We start from the raw sequence: 20688 nt of genomic DNA, 5'->3' as shown, positions 1-20688 counted from the left end.
CCTTCCAATTGCCAAACCGAAGAGGCTCAGTGGTTTAGACCACAGTGCCACCAATAATATATTTATACCCTGCCCATCTGACTGGGTTACCCCAGCCACTCTGCGTGGCTTCCAATAAATTAAAACACAGTAGGACATCAAATATTAAAAACTTCCCTATACAGGGCTGTCTTCAGGTTTCTTCTAAAAGTCAGATAGTTTATTTCCTTGACATCTGATGGGAGGCTGTTTCACAGGGCGGGTGCAACTACTGAGAACACCCTTTGAATGGTTTCCTGTAATTTCACTTATCATAGTGAGGGAAGTGCCAGAAAGCCCTTAGAGTTGGATCTCAGTATCCAAGCTGAACGATGGGGGTGGAGAAATCACTTTAATAGTGAAATGAATTATATGATCTGGTTACACACTCTCCCACTCCCAATATAGTGCCAAACCATGGTAACATCAAACTGACTACCAAACGGTATGACATTTTAGATTACAGTACTGATTTGGTGTTAATATCTTTCCTTATTTGATGTAAATACCTTTTGTTCCTTATTTTTGCATGGCCGTGACCAAGGTTACTGCTTCTACCATCTACCCCCCTGTACTGGGCAAAATTTGCCCAGTTCATTTTACCCAATAGAAGAACATATCACTTTGCATTAAGAGAAGGGTGAAGAGGAGATTAACAAAGAATGAAATGGCTACATCAGGAAATAATGGACATATGTTTGCAGCAGGAGCGGGAAACCTATTTTTTTTAAGAAATTGGATCAAATTTAAATAATTTGGACTGATTTGTAATGATTTGGAATACCTATGTGTGTGTGTGTGTGTGTGTGTGTGTGTGAGATATATATATATATAAAATATATAAGATATATATAAGATATATATATATATAAAAAACCACCAAATCCAAAATAAAAGCCTCTCCTATCAGTGAAGAAATCCAGCTAAGAATCATCCCCAGAGAAAAATCATCCAGATGCCCCAAACTCTACGGCCTCCCCAAGATACACAAAGAAGGAACACCACTCAGACCAATAGTCAGCTCCATAGGCTCACCTCTACAAAATCTCGCTAAATTTCTCGCCAAGCAACTTCAGCCCTATGCAGAATCCATCTCTTCACACGTACCAAACTCCTTCCAGTTCATAGAAACAATAAAGAAGCAAAACCTACATCCTAATGACCTACTTGTGAGCTTCGATGTTGTATCTCTCTTCACACAAGTGCCCATTAATGAAGCCTTGACAGCTATTCAAAACAAATACAATCCCCCCGAATACATCTTGGACCTGACCAACCACTGCCTAACCAACACGTACTTCATCCACAATGGACAAAGATACAAACAGATAGAAGGAGCACCTATGGGATCACCCCTCTCACCGGTCATCGCAAACCTGTACATGGAACACTTTGAAACCAATGCTTTAGACAAGTCAGAACACAAACCCAAACTTTGGCTCAGATATGTTGACGACACCTTTGTAATTTGGCCACACGGGAAGGAAAAACTGGATAGCTTCCTCACACATCTCAACAACTTACACCCCAAAATACAATTCACTATGGAAATAGAAGCCAACAACCAACTTCCCTTCCTTGACGTCCTAATCTACAAAAAACCTGATGGCTCCCTAGGACACACTATCTACCAGAAAAAAACACACACCAACCGCTACTTACATGCACAATCACACCACCACCCTGCACAAATAAACTCCGTAGCCAAGACTCTCATCTCCAGAACCAAACGCCTGGCTGACAAAGACCACTTGACAACTGAGTTACAGAATCTCTCAAATGTGTTAATTGCCAATGGATACCAGCAAAACAGGATTACGAAGCTAATCCAAAAGGAAACACCCCCCAAAAACCAAGACACAGAAGAAAACAATGGCATGGCCCTCCTTCCTTATATCAAGGGCACTACAGATAAAATTAGCAAAATCCTCCATAAACACAATATCAAAACAGCCTTTTGCACCAACCAAAAAATAGCCAATATCCTCAGAAACCCCAAGGATAAAATCCAGTTGGAAAACCAAGGGATCTATGAAATACCCTGCAAAGTCTGCCCAGCCACGTACATTGGACAAACAAACAGACGAATAAATGCACGTATCGCAGAACACAAGAATGCCGTCAAAAAAGAAGAAAAAACTTCCTCTCTTTTCCAACACATGAAAGAAACAGGACACGAAATTAATTTTGCAGATTCCAAATTGCTCTTTAACACGGAACATCACCACAAGAGAATAATCATGGAAGCCATCGAGATAGAGAAACACCCTCACAACATGAACAAGCGTGACGACACATCCCGCTTGCCAGACATCTGGAAATTAGCCCTCCCCACAAAAACTGACACCAGATCCAGAGGCACACAGAACGCCAACACCAATCAACCACACCAGACCCAAACCCAGACCCTCTCCACAGATGAATTACTGACACCATCCAGTAGCCAATCCATGGTGGCACCTCCGGATGCTGCACCCCCCTGCAATCCCTACACAGATCTGGCTGACACAAGCCACAAAACCACAGCTCGCCCCTATACACGAAGCCAAGCCAAAGCACAACTAAGTGCAATACAGCCATCTTCTCAGGAAAACTCTTCACAAAGTTCAAGAGGTCAAGACACAAAGACTTTAGCAACTAATCCACACCTAATGACCCACCTAAGTGGTACTCAGGATATCACTCAAGAAATCACTCAAGGTATCTCTCAAGTAATTAAGGAACAAAAGAAGAAAAGGCACACTAGCCTGGGAACTTCCTCTCTGCCCAGAACATTGGAGGCTAGACACCACACCCCCTCTACAGTATTTATAGGAACTCAAACATTGAGATCCCGCTCTGTTCCAGTAACAAGAAGCCGAAAGCACCAGCCTGAAGATGACGAGTGAGACCTCGTCGAAACGTCGCCTAGACACCCCAACTTTTACACGGGAAGACACCCGAGGACACCAAAACCTGCATTCCTGTACCCGTGAAAATCTACGAAAGCATATATATATATATATATATATATATATATATGAGAGAACATATTGCTTTAAAGAAAATAGTTTTTGCTGGTTACAGAGCTTGCTATTCACTAAGATCTGACATTCAAATAAAATTTCATGCTGCTCTTAAAACCTTTTTTTTTTTTACAATAAAATCTTATTTAAAAGTGGTTAACAAAAGATAAAACCACAAAATCAGGGAGAAATAATAATAATAATAATAATAATAATTAATAATAATTAATAATAATAATTAATAATAATAATAATTACAGTGGTATCTTGGTTCCTGAATGTAATCCATTCTGGAAGTACGTTCGACTCCCCAAACCATTCAAAAACCAAGGCGCGGCTTCCAATTGGCTGCAGGAGCTTCGGCTTCCAAAAAATGTTCGCAAACCTGAACAATTACTTCCAGGTTTGTGGCATTCGGGAACGTATGAGTACCAAGGCATTCGAGAACCAAGGTATGACTGTATTATTAAGATTTAAAACATGCAAGTGTTTAAAAATACTAAAACATTAAATTCCCATTAGCATTTCTAAGCATCTGGGTAGACTTGTCTAAACAAGGCTGTTTTTCACAGGTGCCAAAAAGAATACAGCGAAGGTGCCTGCTTGATATCTATAGGCAGGGAGTTTTAAAGCGTATGTGCTGCCACAATATTGCATGCAGAGAAGTGACAGCAAGCATATACGGGATTGCATTACGGGCGTAAATTACGGCATACTTGTGTCCCCCTCCAAAATTTCTAAGTGCCAGTTTTCAGTTAAATTTTCAAGTTCAGGAATATTTTTCTGTAGGATATATAGGGCATTAACATCGGTTAATATTTGTTGGTTTCTTTTCCTGCTTCAGATGCAGGGTGGTTTAGACCCAGCCAAGGTTGAAGATGAAATGATGTGCAAACTGCCTTTGATGGATCTTCTTAAATTCCCTCTTCCGCCACCTGGAACCGATACCAGACGCCTTGCCAGAATCCATGAGATCATGCACTATTGCACTAGCGGTAACATGCTTCCTTTACTGTAAACAGTTTCCCCCAAAGTCCGAAAAGGTTGTTATAAGGTATTTTTATAGGACCAGGTAAAGGTTTGAGTCCCTTCACACCTTGTTTAATGTATTATAGGCCTCCCTTGGCCTGAAGAGGCTGGTACAAGTGTGAACTGTAAATGGTAATAAGAGAGGTTTCCTGGCATATAGAGTAGAATCGTCTTTAATTCTGCTCCGGTTGCCAGGCACTAAGGGATTATACTTCACCCGTCGCAGTGCAAGTCACTGCTCATCTTGTTCCTGAATCCTTTCCCCAATTTGTAAGTCTGGGCTGTAAGCCGTACATTGTATTTTTAAAAATAGGTAGTATAGTCCAGTACAAGCGACTCCCCACTTATGCAGGGGTCACATTCCAGTGCCCCACGTGCATAAGTGGGGAGCACCCTCTCAACACCCTTTAAATGCCCGCTCTGCCACTCTCTCTGCAACCCAGATCAAAAATACTGTACTAAAAAAGATCCACAACTGGAATTGAAGCTCTGCCTGGACAACGTGTGGAAAAGTGGCTGCAGCTGTAGAGCTGGGCGATATTGCGATTAATTGTCTGAAACTGGTATGGCCTTCAAACCGCGATACCAGTTTCAGACTTTTTGAGCTGGCAGTACATTGCGGCTCCCCAGCCGCTGCCGGCACCTCATTCCCGCCTGCCTGCCTGCCTGAGCTGTGCTGGTGGCAGGAGTGATAGGGTTGGGCAGTTCCAGACATTGTGATATATCAGTACATCACGATATTCAATTGCTGATCTATCACAATGTTGAAAGCCAGGTATCGCCCAGCTCTATGCTGCTGCTGTGCTACCCCACGTGTCAGGTGTTAGGCAGGGAGGCTGAGCAGCCTCAACAAAGCCCTGCTGCACCTCCAGTCCCTTCCCTGCCCTTACTGAAATCCTCTTCGAGCTCCGGACTGGGTCTCCTCACGAGCCACGAGGATTCTCCAGCTGTCAGGCTTTGGGGGACTGGATCCCTCCCCTGGTGGCAGTAAATAAGCAGATCAAACAAAAGGAGCATTCTTACCGGTTAGTTTCTTTAATAATCAAAGCGAGAGAGAAAGGAATGCATATCTCTCTAGAATTGAGGTTGCTCCCAGTTAAGGTTCACCCCCTCCGTCCCCATTAATCTGTGTCACCCCTACATCTGGTAATCTGAGTTTGTTGCCGCTACACTTCAGTTCTAGCACTCTCAAAGCCCATCTAGTCTTAGGCGAAGAAGGGTTAGGGATTCTTTCCAAGGAGACTGAATCTGCCAGTTGTCTCTCTCCTGGCATTTCCTCTTCTAGCTGTTCCTCACCCAGTATTTCCCAGCTTTTCCCCTCTGGACTATGCCCCTCTGCAAACCACTGTTCTAAATCAATACTGTCCTCCTGCCCTTGGGAAGGTTCAGAAAGGGGGGGGGGAGCTCCCACAATTCGTCCTCAATCCAGCCCCTGACACCAGCTCTCTCCCTCCATTTCCTGGTATGAATTAAATTACTATTTCCTGGCACTGCACATATACACGGATGCGCACAAGTCGATCATGCGCAAGTGGGAGAAATTCCTGTATATTAATGAAAAGTGACCAGTGCCTGTAGGAAAAATATCTCATCATGGGACACACTTTGCTGACATCGCTGAGTTTACTTTCTGTGCCTTGATCTTCCTACAGAACACATGAACTGGGCTGAAATAGAGCGAGCTTTTAAAGTATTTACATTTGAAAGTCTGAGGCTGACAAAGGTAGATGATTCTGGACAGCTAGAAGGCTGTGGCAGAATGCTTGGTGGTGGTGATGAGATTTCTTACATCCCATGGGATAATCCTGCTGAGTTTGCCAGACAACTGAGACAAGAATTGATGGACCTAAAAATATCACAGGAAGAGTATCTGAACAAATCAGGTACGGAGGTTATCATAATTTTTTTAATTTATTTAATGAAATGTATATATCACTTGATTGTTTAAAAACACACACCTCAAAGCTGTTTATGAAAGATAAAACAGAAAAATCAAGAAAAATTCACAACCATGTATTAAAACGGTGCGTGTTATTGCTAGACCTCTTACTGAAAGATGTATATACATTTGCTGCTGAAACACAGGGCAGTAAAGGCACAAGTTCAAAAAGGGATTTTAGAGAATGCTTTGTAAGTCATCTTGGCCAAGAGATACATTTTCCAGCATGGCCATTGTTTGCCTTGGTCCACACCCAAAGCAAAATTGCTGAAGCCCCTGTTCTCAGACTTCTGCTCTGCAATGGTGACGTGTGGCATCTCCAAGATGGCTCTGCATACACATTTTGCACAGATCACAGAGAAAGTGGTTCTTTTGAAAAACCTAAAAGGAGAGCTAGAGATAGGAGAAAGCTAAGTGTTGTTAGCCAAAGGATGAAAGAGATGGAAGTATCCTAGCTAAGCAGGGATGATGAGGGCTAAGAGGCAGAGTGGGAAGAGGATTTAAAGGCAAGGCAGTTAGAATCAGGAAGAAAAAGTTTGACTGCTAGGGCCTGATCTATATTTGCCACAGAGTAGGATGGGAGAGTGCTGAGGTCATAAAACAGATTACAGTACTAAAGAATGCAGGTATACTACTTAAGAACACACAGAGAGAAAACTCCATGGTGCACCTCTACTAGTGAAACCAGATGCCTCATCTGCCCCACCTGCAATGAAACATGTCTCTCCCATATTGGTCTCTATAGGCACAGCAGGCACCGTAACTCTCCAGTGGTTTGACTTTACTCCCAAAGGTGTACTCCTCCCTTGTCTCCCAAAATAGACAGGTGCCAGCAACAGCTGTTAAAGGAATTTATACTGAGCTTGTTAATGTTGTATATGTTTGGAGATGGCTACAGTCCTAAACACAATTACTAAAGGAATAAGCACTGTTGAATGTTCTTCCAAGTAAACATACCTAGGGAATTGTGCTGGTGCTGTCAGAAACCCGAGTCTTCTAATACTGTATAGGTCACAGTATTCTCTTTTGATCTTACCATTTTTAGTCTATTTACGATATTACTTCAGAGCCGAAAAGATTCAAAGCTATTCGACATGCCTTCATTCTCCTTCACAGTGAGGTCATGGTCCATATTTAACATTTTCCAGAGGTCAGTCCCTCTCCACAGTCCACTTGCCCTCAGGCCATGCTGCAGATGAGCAACCGCACTATTCACAGACCACGTGACACTGCCAGAGTCCACAGGAGGCCAGTCTGCTTTTCCCACATTGTTTCTGTGCTGCCACATTGAATGTTGAAACTTAAACTGGAGATTAGGAAACTCCAATTCTGACTTCGGAATTTCTCTGATTTGCACCTCCTGTCCATAGGGCTTTTCACAGAGAGTGCTTTTCGTAGTCGACAATTTTTCTCTTTTTCATTTGACAACGGTATTAAGAGACCATCAGGACTTTACAATTCAGGTATGCTTTATTTGGAAAGAGCCTCTTTCCCTTTCCCTCTGTCTTCACTTTGGTGTTAAACAAAGCACTTGTTTTTCTCATTGGTGATCAGTCTGCCAAAATACACCCATATTAGCAAACTATCTACAAAGAATACCAACAGCTAAGCAAAGCTTATCCCTGAAAGTCAGTTAGGTTCCTTAAAGAATCACGAGGCAATCCAGCAGGCTGGCCGAACCAGCAGCTAGTTTATGCTAGACTATTGCATAGTCAGGCTCCTATGCACTCCCAGCAGTAGAGTGTAGCTGCCAGTCCACAAACTTAGCTATGCCCACCAGAAGCAAGAAAGCTGCATTAAGAATGCAAGCCGTGTAGTGCAGCAGAGCTCATAAACAGGTGGTCCCAGGTCCAGTCTTCCTACCAGAGAAAGCTAGGTGCAATCCTTGCACACAGCACAGCTTAGGTGTCAGAGCTAAACAGGGGGAGCACTACATGAGCCACTTGGCTGTAGCATCACACAGGCGCAGCCAATCACATTGGCCAGAGGTGCACCCTTGCTTCTCATCCGTTGTTAAAGAGTATGTGTGCATGTGAAACACAAAGACACAAAGGAGAAAAAGAATTAAGGCTACAATTCTATATACTGGGAGTAAAGTCCATTGATTTCTTTTGAATGGGATTGCAGCATAAAGAAGCACATCCTCGCTCCTGGTTCATGCACTTGCTGACCCAAGGATTTTTGTGGGAAATCCTTATAATAAACAGACATTATTATTAAGAGAGAGGAATGTTGTGAAAAAGAGGCAAGCCGGTGCTCTGAAAAATGTAGAGACCGTTTATTAGGGTAGAGCAGGACAGAAATTGTGCCATCATTTAAGTAACAGGAACAGCCAAACAATTAACCAGATGGAAAGATAAAATATGTCTGTGGGTGTGTTAGTGTATGCATTTCTTATCCATCCATCCATCCATCTATTTAGCTTTATTTTTCAGATCGAGTTGCTGAATGTAACAGTGATCCCAACGCTTCTCTTGAAAATAAGGTAAGAAATCCCGTGGTTGAAATGTGCTTTACAGTATGATATGAAAGTGGAGTCTGTACATGTGAATTCATGGTAGCTGAGAATTTTCTGTGTGTTTTTAACTTCAAATGTATATATAATAGATGGATGCACTTTGGTGATTCAAAATCTTTCCTCTTAAAGATTATATGTACGCTAATCAAAGTAGAATAGGATCTTCTAATGCCACGTTGTTGTACTCTAAAATCATAACCAGTTAAAAATTCTTACCCATTATCATTCTGTGTTGCCTGCGATTCTGTCTCCTTTCAGTATGGGCAGTTCTCTAGACTTAAAGGTAAAGGTAAAGGACCCCTGACCCCTTAACTAAGTCCAGTCGCGAACAACTGTGGGGTTGCGGTCAGCTAGTATTTGTTGAAGCTGTTTGCATTGCTTTATATAATTTGAAAGTTCAATATTGCTCTTGAAGAAGAAAGAATAGACTGAGCTGTAATAAATCCTATTAATAGGCATTTTGGGGAACTAATTAATTCAGTTAGTTCTTTCTGGTCTCACATCTAGGTGTCTGTCCCCCACCCCTCCTACCTTTTTACTTCTGTATTGATTTCTTTATTGAAAGGAGAGGCAGGTGACACATTCCATTCCAGCTTCCATTCTTAGTGGCAGCTTTATCTGAACAGATCCATGCCAAACTTACTAGGATAGATTATTTGAGAGCGAATCTATGTGATAGTTTGTGTCGGGATGGGTGTTAATACTTATCTGGAAGTATCTGTCCAAGTCTTCCCATTTACCAAATTAAAAATTAGTTTTGTGACTGACTCCCAAGCAAAAAGAAAAGGTTAGAATCTTAGTGTTGGAAAGGAGCCCTGAGGATTATCTAGTACAGTGTTTTTCAACCTTTTTTGGGCAAAGGCACACTTGTTTCATGAAAAAAATCACGAGGCACACCACCATTAGAAAATGTTTAAAAATTTAGCTCTGTGCCTATATTGACTATATATAAAGTAATTCTCTTGAATAGGAATCAAATAAACACAAAGGAAGTATTTTATAATTACTTTATTATGTAATAGTAAGTAAACAGAAATATGAAAAATTATAAAATACTTTATTTTTAAATCTTTCGAATTTTTCAATTTTTCCCACGGCACACCAGGCAACATCTCGCAGCACACTAGTGTGCCACGGAACAGTGGTTGAAAAACACTGATCTAGTACAACTCCTAGCAATGCAGGAATCTCAACTGGATCATGAATGACAGATCACCATCCAACCACTGCTTAAACCCCTGCTCTGTGGCCTTCGTTATATGTGATTGTTTTATACCTCTTGGTGTTTCTTCAGATACGTTCAAATACAGATACAGATACAGAATTAGTTGCCATACAGGAGACCCAGCAGCGGTGTTTGAAAGACTGGAGTTTTGCAGAACATTTTCAACCACACCTTCTCTTCCAGGTATTTTTAGTTGCTTTTTCTTCATTATGTAGGAGGGGGGAACAGAAAAGGATATCGAGCATTTCATTTCTATACCCCTGCTTCAGATGTAAAGCTGATGAGTGATGTTTCTTAACCATTTGCATTTAGCAACCCTTTTAAATCTTAATTGCACGCCTGTCACCAAAGCTGGGTAAATTGTCTTTGTATTCTGTTTTATCTTGAATATCATCATAGGTATCACTTGTTGGGAAGAGTAGAGGTGTCATTTACTGTGCCCACCTTGACTTCTATGAGTGTCCTTTCCCTTGATACAAAAAATAGGTCACACAGGACTTAGTAAAAGAGATGTTCCTTCCAAACGGAGTGTTTCCGGAAGTGGCAGAGAGATATTTCTAAATTTGTCTGGCAGGGCAAAAAGCCCAGAATTAAGTTCAAGATACTAACTGACGCGAAAGAAAGAGGGGGCTTTGCCCTGCCAGACTTAAGGTTGTACTATGAAGCCGCAGCTTTCTGCTGGCTAAAAGACTGGCTACTTCTAGAAGACACTGATGTCTTAGATTTAGAAGGTTTTAACAATGCATTTGGTTGGCATGCATACTTATGGTATGATAAAGTTAAGATCAATAAGGCCTTTAAGAATCATATTGTCAGGAAAGCAGTGTTTAATGTCTGGACAAAATACAAAGACCTATTGGAAAATAAAACTCCAAGATGGCTATCACCTCTGGAGGCCAAGGCCCGAAAAAGACCCAATATGGAGGCCAAATGGCCGAAATATTGGGAAATAATAGAGAAAGAGGGCAATAATTGGAAATTGCAGAGTTTGGAAAAAATGAAAGACAAAGTGCGAGACTGGTTACACTACGCTCAGATCCAAGAAATTTTTAGAAATGATAAAAAGTTAGGATTCCAGGTGGAGAAATCGAAGTTGGAAACAGAATTGTTAGAACCTAAGACTAAAGTACTCTCAAAAATGTATAACTTGCTGTTGAAATGGAATACACAAGATGAAATGGTTAAGTCGGCCATGATAAAGTGGGCACAGGATATTGGGCATAATATTATGTTCGAGGATTGGGAAAGGTTGTGGACCACGGGGATGAACTTCACGGCATGTAATGCTCTGAAGGAAAATGTAATGAAAATGATATATAGGTGGTACATGACCCCAGTTAAACTTGCCAAAATATGCCATGTGCCAGACAATAAATGTTGGAAATGTAAGGAAAATGAAGGAACATTCTTTCACCTCTGGTGGACTTGTCCCAGGGTGAAGGCCTTCTGGGAAATGATATATAATGAGCTGAAAAAGGTATTTAAGTATACCTTCCTTAAGAAACCAGAGGCCTTCCTCTTGGGCATTGTCGGCCAGATGGTGCCAAAGAAGGATCGAACATTCTTTTTGTACGCAACAGCAGCAGCAAGGATACTTATCGCTAAGAAGTGGAAAACTCAAGATCTACCCACGCTGGAAGAATGGCAGATGCAGCTGATGGACTATATGCAACTGGCAGAGATGACTGGCAGAATTCGAGACCTGGGAGAAGAGAGGGTTGAAGAAGATTGGAGGAAATTTAAGACTTATTTACAAAAATATTGTGATTTGGTGGAAAGTTAAGTAGGATGTTTGATCATAAATAATTGGCCATCACAAAAACGGATTGGAATGGGATGTAAAGCGAGACTAAGAGAAACAAATTTTCAGAGGACTATATTTAAATAAGCAGTTATAAAATTTGCAAACTAGATGATAAATTGCTTGGAAAAATTTATGATGATGAAAATGGCAGTGGGAGATGCGAGGAAGTCCAAAGAAGTTATGAAACTCTGTTGAGATAAAAGTAAGGTTGTTTATTGTCTTTGTACTTTATTCTGTAAAAAACCCTAATAAAAAATTTATTAAAAAAAAAAAAGAGATGTTCCTTCCATTATATATGAAGAATTTGCTGGCCACCTTTTTATGGGCAGAGGGGGGGGGTTACTCTTCCATCATAGCTCTTCTGCAATAAAATGTATTTGCGTACAAATGATACAATCAACCTGTCACGGAGCCTGTATATTAACTAAGATAGAGCTGGTGTCATCAGCATGTTAATGACACTGGACCCTAAATCTCCTAATGCCAGTTCCAATTCCTTTATAGAGATATTAAACAACGTTGGAAATTAGAATAGTGCCCTGTGGCACAGCTGCTAGAGGGTAGACATGTAATCTTCCAACAGTATTTTCTGAACTGAACCCTGTAGGTAGGAATGGAACCTTCAGGTTGCCCTGGGCAAGATAAAACAACTAACAAATTCAGTAAATGAAATCAATAATAGCCACAGCAACACCGTGCCACCAAGCCATGGAAACTGTGCAGGAGGATAAACTGCTCAATGGTATTGAAAGCTGCTGCAAGCAAAAGCAACTAGATTGCACTTTCCTTATTCCTTTCCCGATGGTGGTCACCATCTGGGCAATCAATGTCTAGTATTAGTTACAAAAAAGTTATGTTAAGTATGCTATAAATATGTTTTTTATGTTAAAACTGTTCCCCCCGAATGCCCCTTTCCCCATTGCCAGTCACTTATAAAAGTTGAGTTATGCTTTCCTTTCGTTCTCAGGTTCTTCACAATGCCACCCAGCATTACAAATGCATTGATTCCTATTACCACACTCAAGATAACTCCTTGCTGATAGTCCTTCATAATCCTATGAACCAACGTTGCCAGTTTGAAGAGTCCTGGAATGTTGCGTTGCATTCTGACGTTGGGTTCAGGTGAGAGGTTCTTCAGGCAATGCCTCCAAATATCCCAGATGCCATAGGTATGGAATACAGCATGAAAAGGAGATGATGGTGATTCATGATGAGAATGGCAAGTGCAAGCAAGTGTAAACGGGTGCACATTGCGGCAAAAAACCCACCCCAAACACTTCATTTTGAATATATGGAATAGGTGGTGAGGGACCTGGAATGAAACATAGTACAGAGTTTGATGAATATGTTGACCCAGTGGGTGGCAGCTGTGAAAAAGGCAAATTCCACATTAAGGAACATAGGGAAAGGGATTGAAAATAAAGTTGCCAATGCCATAAAGCCATTATATGGTGTGACTACTCTTGGATCACAGTATTGTTCTGCTTAAAAGGTAAAGGGACCCCTGATCATTAGGTCCAGTCGTGACCGACTCTGGGGTTGCGGCGCTCATCTCGCTTTATTGGCCGAGGGAGCCAGCGTACAGCTTCCTGGTCATGTGGCCAACATGACTAAGCCGCTTCTGGCGAACCAGAGCAGCACACAGAAACGCCGTTTACCTTCCCGCTGGAGCGGTACCTATTTATCTACTTGCACTTTGACGTGCTTTTGAACTGCTAGGTTGGCAGGAGCAGGGACCGAGCAACAGGAGCTCACCCCGTCGCGGGGATTCAAACCGCCGACTTTCTGATCGGCAAGTCCTAGGCTCTGTGGTTTAACCCACAGTGCCACCCGCTTGTTCTGTTTACCACACCTCAAAAAAGGATATTGCAGAGTTGGAAAACATTCAGTATGGGGTAATCCAAATGATCAAGGAACAAAAGCAACTCCCTGATGTGGAAAGGTTGCAGCAATTGGGGCTTTGTGCTCTTAAGAGTGAGAATTAATGTCCTTAACTGAAAGCGATGGTCCTTAACTGAAAGCGATGGTGGAGGATAGCTCAGTCTGCCCTGTGCAGATGCATGGCTGACCAGCTGCCATTGTCTATGCTAGCATCTCATGTTTACATACAGCACACCTCTAGCTAGTAAGCAGTTGCACACTTGCACAGTGCTGATTGAAACTCCAAAAGGTCAAGCATGCAAGTTCCCTTTCTGTCACCCCATAGCATCCAGCAGTTTCCAGAGGTGAACCATTTCGTCAGCTGCTGTGCAGATCCAATTTGCATACTTGGCTTTTTTTAATAATCCACAGAGTTAATAATGCAGAAATATTTTTAAACATAAAATGCAATGTAAACTATTTAAGGGTTTTAATTCTTTCATATGAGAAGGCAAAGATTCTTGATCACTGTGTTTTCTTATTGATAATAGTAGAAATTCTTTTTCCCCAGGAATTACCTGGAATTGGTGGCTGCTTCCATAGATGAATGGATAGTAAGAGAAGAAGTAAAATATCAGGAAGAAAAAATGGCAAAAGAACTGGAAGCTCTTAGGTTAGCTAAAGAGTTAGCAGAAAAAGCACCTGTCGAAGTCAAGTCCCCACCTACTGGCAAAAAGGGTGCTGCGCAGAAGAAGTCCAAAAGTAAGTTTACTACATATGCCTACTCAGAGGTAAGTTCAGTGGGCCAGGTAAGCATGTGTAACAAGACTGCAGTCTTAGCCATGTTCTTATTCAGAAAACAACTTGCAATCTCTAGGCATGAATGGAAGCATGCAGCAAATTATATAAGCCAGCTCCATTTACCTGTGTTAGGGAATTGCCCACCCAAAGGCCTTGTTTTGGGTGCCATAGAAGGCTTTGTTCAAGCCTACCTGCAGCAAGGGAGGATCATTTTCAAAAGGGCCACAGCTGGGGGGACGGGAAAGGATGAACCCCTCTTGCTGCAATTAGGCTTGGAAATAAACCTTTGTTTGCTTGCAATAGAAGGGTTTTCTCCAAGCCTAATTGTTTGGAGACAGTGGTTGACTTGGATATTGTAGCTGGTGGGGGATGGTTAACCATTCCATTTCTGCAAGAAGCTCACCCATCTCCTCCAAATTTGTTTCCAAAATGACTAAAGTCCTTTTTTCAAACCTCATAGCTAGTGGGATTGGAGTATGAGAGAGGGGTTGCTGTGTGATTTGTGAGTGTGAAGTTGCAATATGCGGTGTATGGTGATATGAAGTGTCTTTTGCCCATAGTATGTGACCGATAGGTTTCTTGCTGTTATTTCTGCATCTTGGGGGTCTCCCTTTATTGACTCCTACCAGGGCTTGCACACCAGCTCATTATTAAGAAGGAAGACATTTTTCTTTTACAGCTCAAGGAAATTTGGCCCGTGGTCTCCATGCTTTAATGTAGCTTACAAATAAATGTTGCCAAGTTAAAATTGATGTGCCTTTAAATGATTTTTTTTCAGAGTATAAGGGAGCATATGAGATGATGGAAAGAGATAGAGTAATAGCCAGATTGCTTGTGCCAAATATAGGAATTTGAGCTCTACTTTTTAAGCTTTGGCGTTGCATTCGTTCTGTCGCTCTTTTAACGAATCTTTCTTGGTAGTTGGTGGTTGCTGTTGCAACATACTTTTGAAGATGCTTTATCTTTATCTCAATTCTCAAAGCTCCTACCAAAAGTAAAGTCGACGTTTCTCCAGAACCTGCAGTTGAGAAAGAAAAAAACATTTTTGTCAGAGATGACTCTCTCAAGGTAACAAAAAGAAAAGAAAAGCCTAATCCAAAAATAATTTCATTTGTTCCAAGTGTTTTTATACACCTAAGGGTGATTTGGTTTTGTTCCTGTTTTTATTATGCATGTTGTGTTTTTATCTTGTATATTTTTCCTGTGAACCGCCCTGAGATCTTCGGATGAAGGGCGGTATACAAATTAAATAAATGCTTAAATAAATAAAACATACTTATGACAGCAACAGAAGCTGCAGAGAGATAATAGTAATTTTTTTTTTTTTGTATAAGCTGTACACACACATTTTCAGTTTGTATTGAAAAGTTTTGGAAACAGATAATTACAGGGCTTTAAATAATATATTTAAAGCACTTTAAATATTGACATTTTTAAAAAGGAGGGAAGGGGGGTTAAACTAAAAGTAATCCAATAGTGACTCAAGAAAAGGTTGAAATGAAAAGTTTTCCATGCGCTGCAAAGTCAAGACCATCATGTTAATTTAGGCGCTGAAGTCTTAATTGTTTGGACAGGCTTGGAAGGAAGAGCAGGAGCGGCTGTTAGAGGAAGAGCGGTTGAAAGAATTAAAAAAAGCTGAGAAGAAGGAGAAACCTGGCAAGAAAAAAGGCCAGAGCAAGGAGCAAACAGCCTCTGATGAAGGAAAGGCATCCAAAAAGAAAACGAACAAAGAAAAAAAATCGCCGTCCAGATCACCAGAGTCGGCTAAATCACCAGACACTGAAGATCAGGCAAAGCTGGCCGGGCAAACTAAACAAATTACCCCTCCTCAGCCACCCGTGAAAGAATATGAGGTGTGTAACTCCTATTAGGAAGATATTGCCTTTTTTGTATATGGTGCCTGTATATCTTGTCTCTCCATGGCAGCCTATCAAAAACTGCTTCTTTTTTTAAGTGCGCAAATACAGTCATACCTCGGGTTAAAGTAGCTTCGGGTTAAATCTTTTCAGGTTCCGTCCTGCGGCAACCCAGAAGTAATGGAATGGGTTACTTCTGGGTTTCGCAGCTTGCGCATGCGCAGATGCTCAAAATGACATCACGCGCATGGGCATAAGCGGCGAATCGCGACCTGCGCACACGCAGACACAGGTTGCGTTCTGCTCAGGATGTGAACAGGGCTCCGGAATGGATCCCGTTCACATCTCTTAATAAACCCCACAAGGTGTGTTTTTTTAATATAAAAATATGGCCGTATGCAAGAGTCAACAAATACCACTGTATGGAAGCTCTCTGGTTATGTGTAGCTACAGAGGAAGGGAGGGCCTTGTTCTTCTGCACCACTTTTTCTTAGAGGGGAGCCATATAGATGATAGCTATACAAAGGGCAGGATTCACACACTTCCTGGGTTTTCAGAATATTTATATTTCATTGAAATAATTTCGATTATAAAGAAATAAATTGATGCAGGAAAGAACCACACACTTCATGAGTCACAAAACTGCCGTGGAGTCGTCTTGCTGATAGAGTATTCCAGTTTTCCTTGGCTGAAAACTTCTGTCTAATTCTACCTTTTCCTGCAACTGTTCTGTCCTAGTTTCTTGGATACAATATGGCTGAGAATCCCATTCAAGTTGCAGGGACTACCCGATATCTGTTCCCTACTGACGGAGGACAAATCCAGGCAGAAAGGATAACATTTGAAAAAGGTGATTCTTTCGCACTTGACATTTCTATGGGTTTCTAAACATGCATTTAGAATCAGTATTGATAGATGTTTCACTGTTGAAGTAATAATAGTGTAGCGTTGTGGTTAACAGACTAAGCTATGGATTAGGAGCTCCTGATTTGAATTTTGCCTCTGTCAAGAATTCACTGAGTAGCCATTGGTGAGCCATCTTCCCTCTGCCATACCCAGCGGGTGGAGCAGGCCAATCAAGCGCCTGGGGCGGCGCATGTACCCAGGGGCGGGGTCAGCCGGGGCAGGACACTCCACAGGGCCTCTGGGGAGTCTGTCTGCCTTCTCCCACTCAGCCGCCCTATAGCTGAGGGCGAGGCGGTGGGCAGACTGTTTGGAGCAGTGCGGAGCCTGCGGGCGCCCAAGCCACCGCGTCACTCCCAGGAGAGACGTATGTCTTTTTTTTATTCATTTTATAACACAAATAAAAAACACAAACAGAAAAGACAAACAATATGAACAATCCTTGTCATATCCTTATTTTCCTAAACATTGTTAAGTGGGCTTCCCCAAGTCCCACCTATCTGATTTTCATTTTACTTCATCTTTCGCAGTTTACATATAATTTCTAACCATCTTCCTCACACACACACTTACTTTAACCATAAAAAACTTCACATTTTATCACTTATAAAATACGCTATCTTCTACTTCTAACACTACCGCCTATATCCACTTCCAAAGCTATTCTAAGATTTAAATATTAACATATTTTTTTCAAATATTCCTTAAACTTCTTCCAATATTCTTCCACCATCTCTTCTCTCTGGTCTCGGAGTCTCCCAGTCAGTTCGGCAAGTTCCATATAGTCCATCATCTTCATCTGCCATTCTTCGATAGTTGGTAAATCTTGTTTCTTCCAATTCTTCACTAGCAATATTCTCGCAGCTGTTGTGGCATAGGAGAGGCATATGTCTTGGGCTCACTTGGGTGCCCAGCATTTTATCACGCACCTCCTTCCTCTGCCCCTGCCACTCCCACCACCCCCAGCATTTGTTAGAGTGTTAGAGATGGGAGACCAGGGTTCAAATCTCACTCAGCCATGCAACTCCCTCGGTGAGCACTTTACCTTACAGGGTTGCTGTGAGGATAACATGGGGAGAAGGAAAACAGTGTATGCCTCCTGGAGCTTGTTGGAAGAAAGGAGGAATATAAACACAATAATAATAATAATAATACTTAGAGGATAATGTATGAGATATGCTTTATCATGAGGAGCACCATATTCTAAAATAAAACTCTGGACTAAGTTGATTAGAATCCTGGTTCTAAGGATATATTTCTATGCCTCAAGGAAAACATTTGATTGAAAGTTATGTTTTAAATGCTACTTACATTTTACTTTTGTAAAATTGGAGAATGAATATTTTGCAGTCACATTTTAAATGTAATTAGAGAAGTTAATGTGGAAACAGCTCTATCTAACCTTGGGAACCAGTGCAAACCACTTCAGCAAATACTCTAGCAATCTGTTTTATTTAATTTTGGCCTCATTCATTCTCTGGTACCAGAAACGCAAGTCTTTGGTGACCGTTTTAATTCTGTTTACTATTTTTCTTTCCTTTTCTCCTAGGGGCAACTTTGGTCAAAGTGAAGGTAATAAAGGACAACCACTGTTTCTTCATTCATATCGTAGACCCCCAGAAATGCGAACAAGAGAAAGAAACCAATGAAGAAAGAGGTGACTCCCCAGGTGAACAGGAGCCAGAGCCAGGTCAGTGTGTTGGCATCAGTTGTGTATAAATAAAATGATGTGAAAAGTATGATGAGTGTTATATCACTGAAGTTTCCCTAGAAAATTAGAAAGACCAAAGCTCTAAGAAATAACCAATGTTTGCTTGTGATTCGAGGACCCGCCCCCTTAGTTTAGGAATACGAAAGACACATGGACACAGTATTTTAGGTTAATGGCAGAAAAGGCCACAGCTTTATTGATTACAGCATGTGAGAGGTATTGGCTTAGGCATTGGAATAACAGCAACGTTGACTCCACCCACTCAGGGAGGGATGAGTCTAGCAGGGTTAATCACCAGTAGGGGGAGCCTGTTGATGCAAATACAACTGTAAGGTCTCCCCTGGTGTCACCGGGGGTCGTGTCATGGCCACCAACCCCAGCAGAGCATCGGACAGGATCCACGACCGCCGGATTCCTTTAACGGAATACCCATAAGTGAAGGGGTAGGCGATGGCCACACCCTGCCCTTCCATACACCAACAACTACGCGTGGGAACGGTTCCCGATCAAAATACCTCCCCTCCATGAGGAGGAGAGGACTTCTCCCAGGGAGTCGGCCAAGGATTAATGTGACCGTAGTCAAAAAGGCTTAGCTACGCCTAAAGAGAGAAAGCAACTCATTTTAATATTTTAATATTAAAAACTGGTGTTGTCTTCTTTCATTTCTTCTTTAGACAAACCACTGAATCAATCAAAAGCTGTGAGCAAGTTTGGATCATTTTCTGCAACCTTAGAAAATGAAATCCACCTCTCCTTTAGCTGCTATGGAGCATCAGGAAAAGCAGAAGGTAAAACAAGCAAAATGAAGAAAACGATCAAATCATTTTCTAAGATCTTTGTCTGTAATGGTTCTAGGGGTTGCTCATGCGTAAGTTGCCGCCACTCCTGGCTAGGTTGCCTGGTTGAACCCATCTTCTGCGCAGGGAGGGTGTGGGCAGCGGAGGACCCGTGCTCTCCCCGCTGGTCTCCGCCGAGGAGTCCTGGAGCCTCCTCTCCGATTCCCCCATCTGCCCCCCTTCTCCACTGGTGTTACGCTGATTTCCTTCCCCAGCAGATGGGCTGCCTCTCTCCCTACTGGGACCCTCTCCGGCATCCCTCCGGAGCCTTCCCTCCGCCTCTGGCTCCGATGGCAGTTCCCTGACATTGTCATATCTGTTTAATTCTCTTGCTGCTGCCCTCTGGACCTCTTATGGAAGAGGCACACAAAGAGGGGCCTCAGCTGTTGATCACAGGGTCTGGGTCAGTTCTTATGGGGAGCGGTGTCCTTGAGGTATTTAAGGCTTTATGGGTCAAAACCTTGTGTCTCTGGCACTTTGGACCTTGCCAGAATTGAGTCCTCAGCTGTGGCCTGTCTTAGAACTTGGCCCAAGGCCTAACAAATAAACTCAGATTTTAACCAGTGACACAGAACAAGAGCGCATCATCTCCATGTGGCCTTAGATAGCCAGTTGTATTTCAACTTTTTTCTTTTGTCTGTAAACAAACATTTTGAAAAATTATATTTTCCCCACGTTTGCCTAAATACACAAGAAATTTACATGTGATATTCTTCTATTTCATATAAACCATTTTGTTCCCCTGCAGAAGAAAGTGATCCCAATTTAGCGGCCATTTTGACTATCCCTTCCGTAAATGTGCCCACTTCCGCTTTGGTCACCTCGCCTGTTTCTACTCCGGCTACTACAACTACAACTACAGGAAAGACTAAGCCTTCTAAAGAAAAATCAGGCAAAAACTTACCATCTGCCAAAATGAGCTCCCGTCTCACAGTGACTGGCTCTCCAGATGACTCTTCAAAGCAAGATGAGAAAAAGGTGTTGCTATATTTCCTACTAAGTATGGTTTCTGAGCCCTGAGGGAATGTATATCATTGCCATAGTACACTGAGAGGTAAAGGACCCCTGGATGGTTAAGTCCATTCAAAGGCAACTATGGGGTTGTGGCGCTTATCTCGTTTTCAGGCCAAGGGAGCAGGTGTTTGTCCACAGACAGCTTTCCGGGCTATGTGGCCAGCATGAC

General features: G+C 42.0%; 1 protein-coding gene across 3 annotated transcripts in view; it reads left to right on the top strand.

Annotated features, from left to right (window-relative positions):
- The window catches only part of SPAG17 (sperm associated antigen 17), an 81583-nt gene that overhangs the window by 23258 nt on the left and 37637 nt on the right, over nt 1-20688 (top strand). For 2 of the 3 annotated variants that reach the window (XM_083718132.1, XM_083718131.1), the window contains exons 13-25: nt 3868-4018; nt 5705-5935; nt 7362-7454; nt 8427-8476; nt 9804-9917; nt 12506-12660; nt 13970-14160; nt 15182-15267; nt 15774-16052; nt 16794-16905; nt 18508-18648; nt 19344-19457; nt 20254-20483. In XM_083718132.1, the coding sequence (XP_083574258.1) occupies nt 3868-4018; nt 5705-5935; nt 7362-7454; nt 8427-8476; nt 9804-9917; nt 12506-12660; nt 13970-14160; nt 15182-15267; nt 15774-16052; nt 16794-16905; nt 18508-18648; nt 19344-19457; nt 20254-20483 (1947 nt within the window). The remainder of the gene's footprint in view (nt 1-3867; nt 4019-5704; nt 5936-7361; nt 7455-8426; nt 8477-9803; nt 9918-12505; nt 12661-13969; nt 14161-15181; nt 15268-15773; nt 16053-16793; nt 16906-18507; nt 18649-19343; nt 19458-20253; nt 20484-20688) is intronic. The other variant, XM_083718133.1, reaches the window with a different exon arrangement.

This window comes from Podarcis gaigeae, assembly GCF_964106915.1.
Source record: "Podarcis gaigeae genome assembly, chromosome: 17".
Classification (NCBI taxonomy): Eukaryota; Metazoa; Chordata; class Lepidosauria; order Squamata; family Lacertidae; genus Podarcis; species Podarcis gaigeae.
The sequence above is the reverse complement of the archived record's forward strand: the minus strand, read 5'-3'. Positions and strand labels throughout refer to the sequence as shown.